This window comes from Trichoplusia ni, chromosome 8, assembly GCF_003590095.1.
Source record: "Trichoplusia ni isolate ovarian cell line Hi5 chromosome 8, tn1, whole genome shotgun sequence".
Classification (NCBI taxonomy): Eukaryota; Metazoa; Arthropoda; class Insecta; order Lepidoptera; family Noctuidae; genus Trichoplusia; species Trichoplusia ni.
In genome coordinates this window covers 2,449,795-2,464,504 of record NC_039485.1, presented here as the reverse complement: position 1 = coordinate 2,464,504, position 14,710 = coordinate 2,449,795, and the positions used below count along the sequence as shown (strand labels likewise).

Here is a 14,710-nt window from a genome sequence, read left to right as displayed (position 1 = left end):
CGGCTTAAACTTTCTTTGACTTAGTACTTGTAGACTTGAAAATATATAAAATAATTCATTCCATTTGTTGGATATATCAATACCAGCCATTTTTAGCTATTTTTTTTTATCTCGCTCTAGTCCTAAACAATTTCATATCAAGCAAATATCGAAACTTTTCAATATATTTTTTTGCATCTTGCACAGCATGTGTGCATATGACTTATTGAAATAAAAATATCCTATACAAACTCTTTCCACATTTTTCATAAAACCGCGTACGGAATAAACCGGATGCAGTGTTGCCAAATAAAATGTACGAGTGTGGAGGGTGGTAGAAGGATATTTTCGGCCCAATTTGCTTCGCTCGCGTTTCAATTCAGTCTTAGAATTCGATGGCGTAAAGGTTATTTCGGATTTTTGTTGGCATATTTTTATGTTTCGGCTATAGAAATATTTTCTTAGTGTTGTTGTAGAATTTTTATATCTTCCTTGTTGGATATAGAGTATAATCACCATTACTTTATGATTTGTGATAAAAAACCTTCAACTTTAATTGAAAGGTTGCTACAATAATACAAGTAAGAGTGATAAATAAAAACAGGCGGACAACATTTCAATTTTTTTTTTAGATTTCTTTAAACAAATTTATAACAGTAATAGATGTTGCTAAACCTCGGTGTTATTTTTGATACTTTTATGGGAGCGGTAACAGAAATACATCACCAGTAAAAATGTCAACTAATTACATGTCACGGGTCATTTTAAATGACGGACAGACAGTCAGCGGACACTCACAATAATAGAGTTCCGCTTTCACCCTTTAGGTAGGGAACCCTAAAAAATCTTATCCACCTAAAGCGGGTAACAAATTAAGAAATTTTGTTAACTTTTTCATCTTATTACAAAAGTTTAGGAGTCACCGAACACAATTTACCTAAACATTCCCTAACTATGTATCTTTACAAGTGAAGAGAGAATTCTTATCCCCTTCGTCTGAACAAAAGCGTTATCGCAAATTCTTTGAAGAAACACTTGAATAATCCCTCCCAAAGGCTTCATAACCAATAGATATCGCTCGAAACTGTTTTATTTACATATTTATTATAATATATTACCATATTACATGTAACACACACAGTGATCTCAAAAGCCAAGATAATATCGTGTAAATATTTTTTGTGATAGCCGAGTGGTTGAGGTCACCACGCAAAACCCACTGTGAACGATGTGTCTCGGGTTCGATCCCCGCGTAGAACAAGCATTTGTGTGATCAACATATGCTCCTTATCAGCATGGATGTCTTTGTGAATGTGACTTAAATGATGATAAATCTCTCTACACAAGGATTAAATCAATTAATGTGAGAGTCGTTTAAGAAAAAAAAGAGGGACCTTTAAATAAAGGAAAATGCTGAAAGTTACGTCTAAAATAGGATCAATATACTCCAGAGAGGAGTATTAAAATATTATTTGAGCTGTCTAAGATGGTGAAAGATGTAAGTCCCAAATGTAGGTGTATAAAGAAATATGGCTTCAGATTTATTTGATGGAGTTATTTTTGCGTCAGAATATTCGAAGGCTGTAAATAAAGGTAGAACGACAGTTTAACTGTGTGCTTCTTTTGCAAAACATGTTTTTATTCGGCGAAATAACTATTCTATAAAACAGTAAATATAGAGATATGCACTTTTTCTTTATTATTACACCTGCGCTAGTAGAATTAGCAAAGAGGTTGCTTATCGAATACTCCAATATAGTCTAATATCTCAAATATTAAGTCACCTACACTTTAGAAATCTTATTCAACAAAATACAGTCTATTGTCGTGAACAATCAGGATCTATAAAAGATATAAGATGTTTGTTAAACAAGAGCCATAACTAACGTTTCGAAAGAGTCTGAAAAAGGCCTATTTGTAATAAAAACTTTTTGATTTTGACGATATAAGATCTCAATTTACACTAATCTAGGTACAAAAATTGAAATATTCAGATTGAAATCAAAGATTTATTACCGCTTCTTTATATCTACCATCAATCCAAATTTCTACAAAATATTAATTTCGGCAAATAATCGAACTCTTACATAATGGGAGTGCTTACAAAGCCAACCAGAATCTTGGTCTTATCTCGGGATAAGCCGGTTATTCATAAAATCTGGGCGGTCGATATCAACCGTGTCCCATTCACACAACTCACGCTGTTTCATATAAAGTTAGAATTTCTATTATTATAGCACAAAATCTTGTTAATAGACAGTTACTATATTCAAGTATTATTTGACTTTTTTGGATTCTTCTCCCGAAGGGTTAGAACGGCTTTCTGATGTTTTGCTGTAGTCGCTAATAAACAATTGGTGCAATAAAAAAATTACGGATGGTAACTTTTTTGCATTATTTTATTTTTCCCTGACTACATGTTTGATTCAGAAACAGAGAGCCTCGTAATTAGGTTGTTAAAGCTTTGCAGTAGAGCAAAGGCTTCAAATGAACATAACTTAAAATATTTTATGTCAGATATCGATACCTGAAATTACATTATCCTAACATTTTTTCACCAGATTTTTATATGATAGAATACTAGGTCAATTTTTTTGGATACCTGATGTGTACCTATTTATTTAAAGTTGAGAATTAGTTATTGATTTATCATTGACAATAAATGCCTTTAAATAGAATACAAAATACATGCTGTAACGCACAATGAGTCAAATCTATTCTCCAAAACTATTATTCAACCGAGACCATTAACTCTCGAAGAAAGGAAAATAATATACGAAGTTAATTACAGTACCTTCCTTATTTCTTGTTTCACATCGAGAAAATCTTTTTCCTCACACAATATATTATTATATCTACCAACCTACCTACATAGGATGTATTGTTATCAGGGATGCCTACCCAAAGGTTAAGGCAATACGATGTTAAAAATTTAAAAAGTTTAAATTCATTTAATGTCTGAAACTGCCATTCTTGACTGAATGGTACTTACTGGCAGATAGCAAGCAGTTTATAATAATAAAGACTAAGAACCTAGATAAAAATTCATCTGTTAAAGTTAAAAAAAAGTTACTAAGCTAGCACATGCCAACCGATTGCGGAAAACAGTGATCGTTATTTTGTGTAACGTTACAATAATAACTACGGTTAGGACTCTCCAAAATTTCATAATATATGTAACTATTTGTATAATGTATTAAAACAATTACTTTTCCACTTAAGTGAGAGTTGTATCTCCGATTTACTCATAGGTAACTCCGATGAAAACGTTTAGGTGATATATAATTATTGCAATACATAGCCGTTAAGTCGCGAAAGTTAGCTAGTGTGTTTTAAATAATTCAACCAATTTTAGCTGTTAAATACGATAGACTTTATATTATTTATACATAGGCGAGATTGCGTTGCGAGTCGGAAAAGATTTCTTGTACGTTACACGTCGTACGTGTGCGGAATCCGTAATCATTTTGTTCTTAATCGCAGTGTAGAAGAAAATTTTGTGTGAACTCTGTGAATGTAATACTAATTTTGGTCCAGAAGTCTTTTATTTTATTTTAAGTATGATAATTTAAATTTAAAATAAATACGATATGGTAAACGACCTTTACCGTCTTGAAAAAAAGAGAATTTGTCCGGCACATATATTAAAAAAATGTATCACATAGGTAGATTTTCTTTGACTGCTTAAAAAATTAAGACCTAAGTAGAAATCTCGTGTGACGTCACTTATCAGGAAACCTCTTATCGACGAGTGACGTTATTAACCCCTACTTCCATATTAGTTAATTTACTTTAATTTACTTAATCAAAACTAGTTTGTTTTGTTTGTTTGAACGCGCTAATCTCAGGAACTACTGGTCCAAATTGAAAAATTGCACGTAATACGTAATAGGAGCGAAGATACAATGGAAAATGTGGAAAAAATAGGGCAGGTATATCATATCATAAGTTATATCTTCTAACCACGCGGACGAAGTCGCGGGCAACAGCTAGTCTTTTATATAACTTCCCTTGCTTGGTAGTAATGCATTATTGTAATAGTTAAACATAATTTTTAACCCCCATGATATAATGGTCAATATTTTGCACACATACAATGAAATGTCCATAAATAATTTAAATAAAACAGTTGGATAACAGCGGTTTCGACTCGCCTATAATAATATTTCGACGAGCCTCCATTATCACGTTAAACAATTAAAATGTAGCGAATTGTGGGCTCATTACATTGTGCCCATATACTTTGTATAAGTTTTATAAGCGCGGTGGTTATAATGGGCATATAACTATTGAGGTTTTATTTAAAAACTGCCGCATTTCGGACTACGATTACCGCACAAATAAGATAAAGATAAATAAATTTGTTGGTAACGAATAAATTTTATGAGTAAAGTAAGGGAACAGAGATCGCATCGGTGTAGGTATCGGTGTTGGTCTTTCGACACTAACTGCCGTGGCCGAAATTCGAGTTTCCATCACCAGGCTGTATCTCTGAACTGTGAAGCTAGACTTGCCTTACTTGGCAAGTCGTACTTGACCAGTATTTTTTTTGTTTATATCATTTATTTAGGGTGTAAAAAGATAAATTGCGTTGTAGTGTGTCTTTGTTATATAATATGTTGCTTTTTGAATACATAGTTGATATTCAATCTAATTAAAATTATACTGATACACAATTTGAAATATTTAAGCCACGAATACCATGTGCACATTACACATAAATTCAGTTTTCAAATAACCATCCGTAATTTATTGCAGTATTATCTAACTCGCATGCCTAGTTAAATAACGTATTAGATTTTAATGTAACGTTTTATTTTGTTTCAGAGTTTAATGGCGTTTATCAAGTTCGGGTATGCGCTGGTGGTTGTGACGCTGCTGCTCATGATATGGGCATCCTTGTCGGGAGCGTTAGAAGTAAGTCACTTTTGTAACCTAACATTTCCTTCCAGAAATTCAAATGTTATTAATTATACGGCGTATGGCGTATATGTACCTACTATTGAAGAAATGTTCTTAATCTAAGAGGAAGACCGACTATTAGATATGTAGTAGGCATATAGCAGGATATCGGCACGGATAGCCGAGTGGTTGAGGTCACCCCGCCAAAACCACTATACGCGTCGTGTCGCGGGTTCGATCCCCGCGTAGGACAAGTATTTGTCCTAAGTCAAGTACAAATGCTTGTTCTAAGTCTGGGTTTCATTGTGCATGTGATTTGTATGTTTGTAAAACCCCCCGCGATACAAGGATTAAATTCCTTAGTGCGGGAGTCGTTTTAAAAAAAAATATATTAAAATTTAAGAGTTTAATAACCCGCCCCTGTTAAAGTCAATGACCTGCAATTACATTAGACAGAAAGCAGGCATTTCCACCCACACGCAACATAAACGGTTTTAATCACAATTATACCCTTCCCTTCAAACTATTCATACATATTTTACGAGTTTCTATTCTGATATAATAGAACAAAATTTCCATGTAACAGTGATTCATGCACGTATAAAATTGGATTCCTCTTTGCTTCAAATAACTTAGAAATTCTAGGAACTTCATGGAACTAAGTTGTTCTCTTGTACAAGAAACTTGGAAAAAGTTTATAAAATACTAGAGAGGACATTGCTTGTACATTTTGCTGCTTTGACTATTTTATGTTAGGTACAAAATGCAGTTATAATTCATGCTTTTGAGTTTAAAGCATAAATTTTCTCTGGAAGAATTTTTCTTTGGTACTTGGTTATTCTGTATTCAAAGTTGTTTTGTTTTAAAAGATTGTTAACATTATAAGATGTTTATTTTAAGCAGAAGGACCAAACTAATAATTAAAGATCATCGATTTAAAATTCAAACAACACTTATTGAGGGTTCATTTTTTTTTCAAAAATCAGTCAGGCAGAACTAAAAAAAAAACGTTTTAGTCTACTAAAATGAAAGTATTACAAAATTAGCTTTTTTCGGACCAGACTCTCGTCTCATCTCAGCCTATAGCAGTCCACTGCTGGACATAATTTCTCCAGCGCGGACCAGACTAATACTAAAATATTCGATGATAGTTTAATCACTTGTATTTATCAGCATCGTCCGACTAGTTTAGCCAAATACTATCTAGGATAAACTTATATATTTAATATTTAAGCTAGCTATTAAAAAGTATATCATCGATCTTCGCCATCGCACATGCCACTTAATACTACAACACTGATACAACCACTTGTTACATAAAGGTTCTATACTGACCAACCTTTCCTGTAATCAATTGTGGCAAAGAATTTAAAACGGACATTGTCGAACGCCCTAAACGGAGATAGGGGATACTATCGTATATCGTTTGTAAATGTCGCTATCAGGGCCAATGTTATCCGGGCCGGCTATCGACCTATCGGTATTTATCGGGTGCAATTTCAATCTGGAAATTGTATAAAAGAAAAATCTACTTTAGAACCAGCGCTCACTGGCTACAAAGTAGTTGCAGAACCGTCTTGCAACTATCTTACGATTTGGTCATTGATATTTTTTCTTCAAACCGCATTGAATAATTTTACTTTAGTGTTCAGGGGGGATGCTTTACAAACATTGAAGTCACATACGCAAAGACACCGAGACACGGAATAAAAGTTAGTTGATCACAAAAATGCTTGTCCTACGTGGGGATCGACCCGCGGTACTTGACGTCTAATCGGTTTGGCGTGATGACCTCTACCACTTGCTTATCCGTGGCATAGGTCATACCAGGTCAATCACACATTAAATCGTATTCGAATAGGAAATGTAGCGCAATGACATTTCGGTTCCGTCGAGTCACGTGACTTTGACTTGTCAGCAATTCGTAATAATTCGGAGAAATGTATCTGACACTGTTTTATCTTTTACGACATAGTAATGATCTGCGACCTATCATCGACAAAAGAGTTTTGTTTTAGTTGGACGGCTGCTGCAAGACTGTTTTACAACAGATTTGTTGCTAGTGAGCGCTTTGTCTTTGTCGTGTCTGAACGCTATTCTAAAAGAACTGGTCTTATACGGGTAAGTAAGATATCGGGAACGTGAAATTGTCTTGTTAAATTGGTAGTGGTTCAAAAGTAACTGGGATGAAAGGGATTTAAGGATCAAATTTTTTATTTGTTAACTTTTCATTTATATACGTTACATCGGGAGACCTTTTTTAACTTTCGTCATCTAACAAAAAACACTCTTTGCAGCCTTATCGTCTTTTACACAATCCATCGATCGTTTCTTTTGTCATCCTATTCTCCAGATCCATCCACATCCATGCTCTATTTTTACCTTAACGGTAAATAGAGCTGATAGAAATCACTCGCAAATTTGGACGTTCCATTTTATATTCTTGCCATGCAAATGACAGGTTATACAAGCTAGATGGAGCTCCCACTTAACTTTATTAAGGTAAGCAGCTGATCTAGCTGCTTTGAGTGCACTGGACGTAACTATATTATGTAATACGTCACTTGGGAAAGTTTACACTAAGAAAACTTCAAGGGTAGTTAGCATTTCTTCTGCATTATTAATATGATTTAAAGAAAAAAATTCTGGAATGTTTTTATATTTTTGAACAAATGTTTTGGACGGTTTATCAGTTCGAAAACTTGCAAGTATTTCGGATTTGATGAAAAGTCGACTTAACGAACATGCTGATTAACTAAAAATCTTCTAATATCATGGGACATCAGTTGAATCCGCTGAAACTGGAAAATGAAACCAAAATAATATGGATAAAGTATAGGGAGAGAATTTGCGGAAAAATAAACAATAACCCTGTATCTGCATTTCAAACAAAAATAGGAACGGATAAGTATATGATAGATCGAGCTAAACATAAAAACTTACTCCAATAACTTCACAACAGCGTATCAAAATAACCTTGTGCTACAAAGTTCCAGTAAGTCAGACTGGCGATCTAAAATTTTCACCGGGTTAACACACTTGTGTGATCCGGCCCGAGGGTATGAAAGTAAGTGGCAAGTAAGTGCCCTATTATTTAGCATAACGTGGAATATTCAGAACATATCTGACCTTTCAAAGGGAGTTTTTGGCAGCGGTATAATTTTAGAGAATAATACGTTTAGGGACTTATTTTTTGGAGTTTTTATTGAAGTTTGGTTTGAAAATTTTTGGGTAATTTGTTTGGAGTTTAACAGGGATTTTAATTACAAAAAATACCTTTATTATGATTAACTTTTTTTTTATTAGCAAGACGCCATTGTTTTTTGAGTTATATTTAGATTACAGACAAGCAGTTTATTGATGTTATTGCTAGCTTTTAGTTAAAAGTCTGTTTCGAATACACTTAATGGAATATTTTACAAAAGGCATTGAAACAGAACCTTAAATACAATCTCTTCAAAAGAATACTTTCAAAACATAAGACGATCTAATTTCGGTTTCTGATCATTAAACCGCTTAATGTTGTGAGAGTCATAAGGCCATAACTATGCTATAAATTTATGCCATAATTTCAACTTTACGACCTGAAATGAAGTCGTTAGAGTTCAATATGAAATAAATTTTACAGCTACGGGCAGACTCTCGGTTTATATTCTTTTGATTTTCATAAAAATATAAAGCATGTCTTGTCTTAGCGGTAGAAAATTTGGCAAAAACTCGTTCTTGAGATAAAAAAATAAAATGTATTTTCCTTTTGCCCTATTCTTTAGTTAATACATTTATAACAAAGAATTTTGATATCTTTTTTTTATAGTTGAGTCGCTTTTACAGTGCAACAATTCATTACTTTAAATCTTACTTTTCTTTAGAAGAAAATTTGGCAAAAACTCTTTTTTGAGATAGAGAAATAAAATTTATTTCCTCTTTTGCCCTATTCTTTAGTTCATAAATCTGTAACTCACAATATTCATGTCATAAAAATCTTTATTTTTATAAAAGTTTCGTTTACTACAATGCAACAATTCATTACTTAAAATCACTTTCAGAATAAAACAGTTAGCGAGAAAGAATTACAGTTGGAAGTTAGTCAAATGAACAATAAAAAAATATAGTCTGTGGAATAACAAAACTACCTGTGTATTTCTCTTCAGGCTTTATACAAACACGTTGCATAAGCCCTAATACAATCGTCTTCACAATAACTAAATCCTAGATTCAATTCTGCAGGAATAAATAGAAGTGTCTGGCCGTTTGAGACGACTTTACAGACATAATAGCTGTATCTAAAGCTGTTTAAGAAAATTCTAAAATAAAGCCGCGTTTCCACTACAGATGTGCGATATAAATGTGTTGTGCGAGGACGACTACTGTGCCGTTTCCACCAGAGCTGTGCTGGCCGAGGTAAATGTAGCGATACTGTCGGTTCTTTACAAACACATCCCTCGCTTCGCATCGTCCCACATCTCAGGTCGAAACGCAGACTAAGTATGTTTGTTTCTCTCCTACTGTCAGGATGTCATTTTTGTACTGTAACCGTGTTTCGATTCAATCGAATTGATATGAAGTTATAGACAGTGGCGCCAATTAGTGCAGTGGCACAAGTTGGAAGTACACTCGATCGACAGCTAATGATGCTGATGATACTGGATCGCTACTTGATCTTCGTTTGTTTCAATAGTACCATTTTGGGACCAAATCATTATCCGATTCAAATTTGATTCAAAACAGAACAAAGCGGATCTTTTTGGTCTCCTTTGAGCTTATATTAAAAAAATCACTATGATTTGCTCATAATTACAAAGCTTTGCCAAATTACAAGAGTTTGCCTCAAATTATGAGGTGAGGTGAGACCATATTTTAGTTTAAAAGCACTCGTATTTATCGATCGACACCTATCTCCAGCAAAAAGGCGTGTTCAGAAAATCAGAATCCACCTCACTAACCTTATTCTTGCTCTCTTTTATGCATTCGTTTTCTAAAAATTAAACATTAGCGCAAACACTTAAGGATATTTCCGTGTTATTGTTAAACATTAGGAAGGCCATATAATTTAATTGTTATAGCGATACGCTGCCAAACGATCTGGTTTCAACATTAACCATGTTATTATGATTATTTTTTATGGAAAAAGCTAGCTGTAATTATTTCATAGCAGTATACTTTTATGTAGGGTATTAAATATTATAAGTTACATAAGGCCTTTAATCATTGATTGTTTTTTTTAACAATATCTACATGTTCTAGTTAGTGACTGCCAAAATATCAATAGGATTATAGGATTTTGTAAAGCATCATCAGTCGATGTTCAAACTTTATGATATATCCTTTCACTACTATGCCTTAGACTGGGTGTTTTAGTAAAAAGGCAACGAAGTCGTAAAAAGCACATTTTATTTTGATACCAACGAAATTCCCACGAAAAGCAACGTTCATGAAAAAAAGTAAAAAGGAAACCCGCATCCTAATTTCAGAAGTCAGGCCGTTTTTATTTGTACATTAAGGTAGATACGAAAATAAGCTGAAAGCATCCCAACAAATCATGAACGAAATGTTTCGGTGGAAATACACGTGTTAAAGTAGCCCAAATTGATGTGAATACTTTTAGAAGGTCCGACGTTACAAACCCCGCTAGGCCCCTACACATTACTGGATACCGCAGTATGTTAAAGATATATGAGGAAGTTAAGTGTTGCTGAACAAAAACACATGTTAAATTATCATTGAGTATTTCCGTGAAACCTGGTGCGGTTTGAGATATTCGAATTGACAAAAGGGTGTAAGTGGAAGGGGTAAATGTACGATTGATATTTCACAGACAGGTTTTTGAGGTTGTAACAGGATATAAGTAGAATTGTAGGTACTTCGATGTGCCATAATTTGCTTTGGTTTTCAATCAGCCAATCAAATCAGCATATTGCGGTCTATTGCTGGACATAGCCTTTCCCAAGTCGTGCTACAGCAAACCGTTTTAGCTTTATTAAATACGATTCGTAAATTAATTAGCAAAAGAGAGACCTTTACAATAATTCCATCGCATATTATAACTCTACTCAAAATACGTCCATTACTTTTCACCAGAATATAGACATACGACAATATCATGAATGTATTACTGAACAAATTACCGTAAACACGATTGAGCTATCACAAATCACTTACTAGACATCACATAAAACGGTCCATTACAACACAAAGGGTGGCCATCGAAAAACAATAGCAGAGATTTCAAAATGATTGATGATCAGACAAGTCTTCTGTTAATAAAGTGGTTCTTTTGTACCATAGCTGTGCCTCCAGTACGAAGCAACATTGCAAATTTGAAACCTTCCGCTTAAGATATCGCTTCTATTAAGGTTGGAGTTGTAAAGATTGATGGAGATCTATTTGTTGTTGCAAGTGTTATCTGTGTGGCTTTACAGTGTACGGTGTTTAGATTTTCTATAATTTATTATGTATGTACTATGTATGAAAGGGAGGAGGATATTGCGTGTTATTGTTATTGCGTACTAGCTATGCTAATGACTTGGGCTAGTAGTTTTGGATATATACTTTGAAAACGTCGTCTTTTTGATTCTCGTAGTTGTTTTTTTTCTATTTACCTATTGACATTAAACAAGCAATGATTGCTAAGTAAAGTCTACCTTAATACAGCAGAGAAAACCGTAACCTGAATCTGTTAAGCAGTGTCTGAGGTCATCGCACACAAACGCACAGGCAAAGTGACAAATTCGGTATCGATTAAGTCTATCCCCTTTTTTTATATGGATACTTATTTCTGCAGCATTATGAGCTAAAGCATTATCAAATCTTTCTTGAAGATCGATGTCGGTGTTTGGGGACCTTCCATTCAAAACCTATGATGCATCACTTTTTATTACGTGACAGTACAGTTTTTCCTTTTGTATCAAAACCTTTACAAAACTCTCGTTCCTTTTATGTTGTTAATCATGAGCTAACATACAATTTTTGTTCTTTCAGCTCCACGTAGACGCCAGCCATCCACCATGCTTGTTCCAAGCGCTGTGCACCTGCTCCAAGCCGGCTGGGGACCTCGGCATCGTGACCTGCAACCACGTCCCGATCCTCAGGGTGCCCGGCACCATCAACAGTTCGAAGGTCTTCATGCTCCAGCTCACTGGGAATAAGATCAGGGACTTGGAGCCGCAGTTCTTCCAAGCAACAGGTTAGTTTCTGTGGAGTACTTTGTGGTGTTGAATTATCACAAATGAATTAAAACATTTATCATCAGTTTAATTGTGATTTGGTAGAGTCCTTCTTATTCAAAATCAAAAAGGTTTTATTGCAATTTGCAACGTTAAAAAGACACAAAATATAAGTAAAGTATTTATATCACTCCTTAGAGTAGTCTTACTCGTAGAACAGTTTCAATTTAAAGCTATATATCAGCTCATTTGCACGGTTCCAACAGTAAACCAGCACCATAATAGGATACTTTTACAAAATTGAACTAAAACCACAAGAGTCGTAAGTCGATTCCCAAGTATCAACTCAATAAAGAAAACTTTCTCTCGCAGGAGAAATAACACTTAAGTTCAGGGAAGCTTCGGGAAAACATAAATAAACCGACACCTACGACTGTTACTGATGTAGGTCAATTAATTTGAACCCTGATCAAGCAAGCACCCTTCCGGGCAAGAAAGAAGGGCAAAGAGAAAATTCAGAGATATGATGTACTGGAAAAATACTGCTATGCTGGGCTATGAATACCTGGGGATCGTTGCATTTTGATGAATCACCAACATTTATGTTCCAAACTTGTGTTCTGCATAGAAAACTGAACCAACTTTGCTTGAGTAGTTAATATACTTTACGACCGGCATTATTAAAAGCTAACAACTTTTTATAGCGTTCAGGGAACCAGTCTTTGCATAATGGAAAAATATGGAGGAACTTTTGTTCACGAGTTAACCCTTCCGGTTTCGTGTATAAAATAGGGTGCAATAGATCACCTTACGGTTTTTATTTGGTTCATTGGTCTCGTGTTGGAATGAAGGCGATTGAGCGTGATATCTCAAACCTGATACAGGGGTGGGTTGGTATCATTGAGATTTTTGGAAAATTCTTGTTGATATTGGGTCAATACGTAATTTAAATCCCATTTATGATTTTGAGCAAGCCTTTAATATTACCGTATACATACTTCCAACTTGAATAGTTACAATACAGCGTGTTTTTCGCTGTATTGTAACTTTTCAAGTCTTTAATTCTTATGTGTCAAAAGCGCTTTATATTTACTTTAAATATCCCATAAGTGTGTAATCGTGAGAAAGATTAATTAGATTATTAAATGATGCAATGATTTACTCACGGGTATATATCGGGACTGTTCGATAGGTTACGACTGGCGACTCCGCCGCGTTAGCTCATGATCAAGGATTCCGGTCGGGACTAATAAGTGGGGCAATCCCGATAAATACGCGTGATTGAATCGCTGCATCATTGAATAAGACCAAAAATCCTTTAAAGGTAAAGCGAACCAACTATATTCCGAAAAATATGTTTATATAAACATCAGTTCCATAAATTGTCGCGTCAACGCTGACTGAGCGCCGCTTGCGACTGACACGTTTTAATATAATAAGGGTTTGTCTTCATCCTCCACTCAGCATTTCACACCGGTAATACTTAACCCTTTGAATGTGTCACCGAGATTTGCTTGTTTCAGTCTTTTGACGCGGCGTGAGTAAGGTTGATAATGTGTATTAGTTTTAAAGAGAAATGTAATTGCTTTTTAGTTTTTGTGTATTTGGTTTAAAGTGACTTGTTTTCTACTGTTGAGGACGATAATCATAGGATAATAAATTGTTAGTTTTAAGTTGCTGGTCGCAGTCAAAACCAATGCTATTCAGATACTTTACATATGCAAATACTGTAATCATTTATCTAAAAAAAATGACCTCTGCTGTCACGTTTTTAGGATTACGCTGTCTTGCCAATTGATGTACCCTTAGGGCTTAGATGACTGTTATATCCAAACTTGTAATATAAATTCTGTCTTGACTAGATAAAAGCTATGTAGCAGTTACTCGTAATTTTATATAACGGTTCGCGGACTTGCGTGATTTACTTCATTTTTCAACACTCAAAATACCCTTATTTGTGTTTAGGCGTCTTAGTAACGGAAGGCACGAGGGTTTCAATAGGATCATTAACTTAGAAGGTCACCCATTATAATACTATTGTAGTAGTTTCTGCAGTGTAAAAAAATACTCTTGTGTTCTGAAAATATAAAAAAAAATGTTGCGTTGTCAATTGTGAATACATCATTTATGAATTGTGTAAAAAAATGTTTTTGTAAACCAATAATACATCGATTGACACCCAATAAACTTTTGTTACCTTTAACCAAACCTATTACTTACTCAGCACATCAGGTAGTGATAATTGACGTGGACTCATCCACTCTACTCTTAATGCAATCTGAATTCAAACTTTCTCAAAGATCTACTCTTATCTTAGATATTTAACGATCAACCAACATATAAAACCACTCCAAATACTTAACAAACACCCTTTAATTCACTCACACAGAACATTAACTACCAAATGAAGCAGAAATAAAACAAACAATCTTACATAATCCGAAACAATTAATTCCAGGCTTGTACCGGCTCGCAATCAACGAGAATCCTCTGGAGGGAATCCATGAAGAGGCTTTCTATGGTCTGGACAACACGCTTTGGGAATTGGAACTGCGACGGGACAAATTGACGTCGGTACCGAGCCGGTCGCTAAGATACTTGCAGAAGCTAAGGCTCTTGGACTTGACAGGTGATTGTTTATTTAAGGGAATTTATGTGTGATCGGG

The 14,710-nt window shown here is 34.6% G+C and overlaps 1 protein-coding gene across 1 annotated transcript in view; it reads left to right on the top strand.

The window, feature by feature from the left end:
• Positions 1-14,710, top strand: part of LOC113496443 (chaoptin-like) — a 67,694-nt gene that overhangs the window by 41,585 nt on the left and 11,399 nt on the right. The window contains exons 3-5 of the mRNA XM_026875665.1: positions 4,807-4,896; positions 11,860-12,064; positions 14,503-14,673. Of these exons, the coding sequence (XP_026731466.1) occupies positions 4,807-4,896; positions 11,860-12,064; positions 14,503-14,673 (466 nt within the window). The remainder of the gene's footprint in view (positions 1-4,806; positions 4,897-11,859; positions 12,065-14,502; positions 14,674-14,710) is intronic.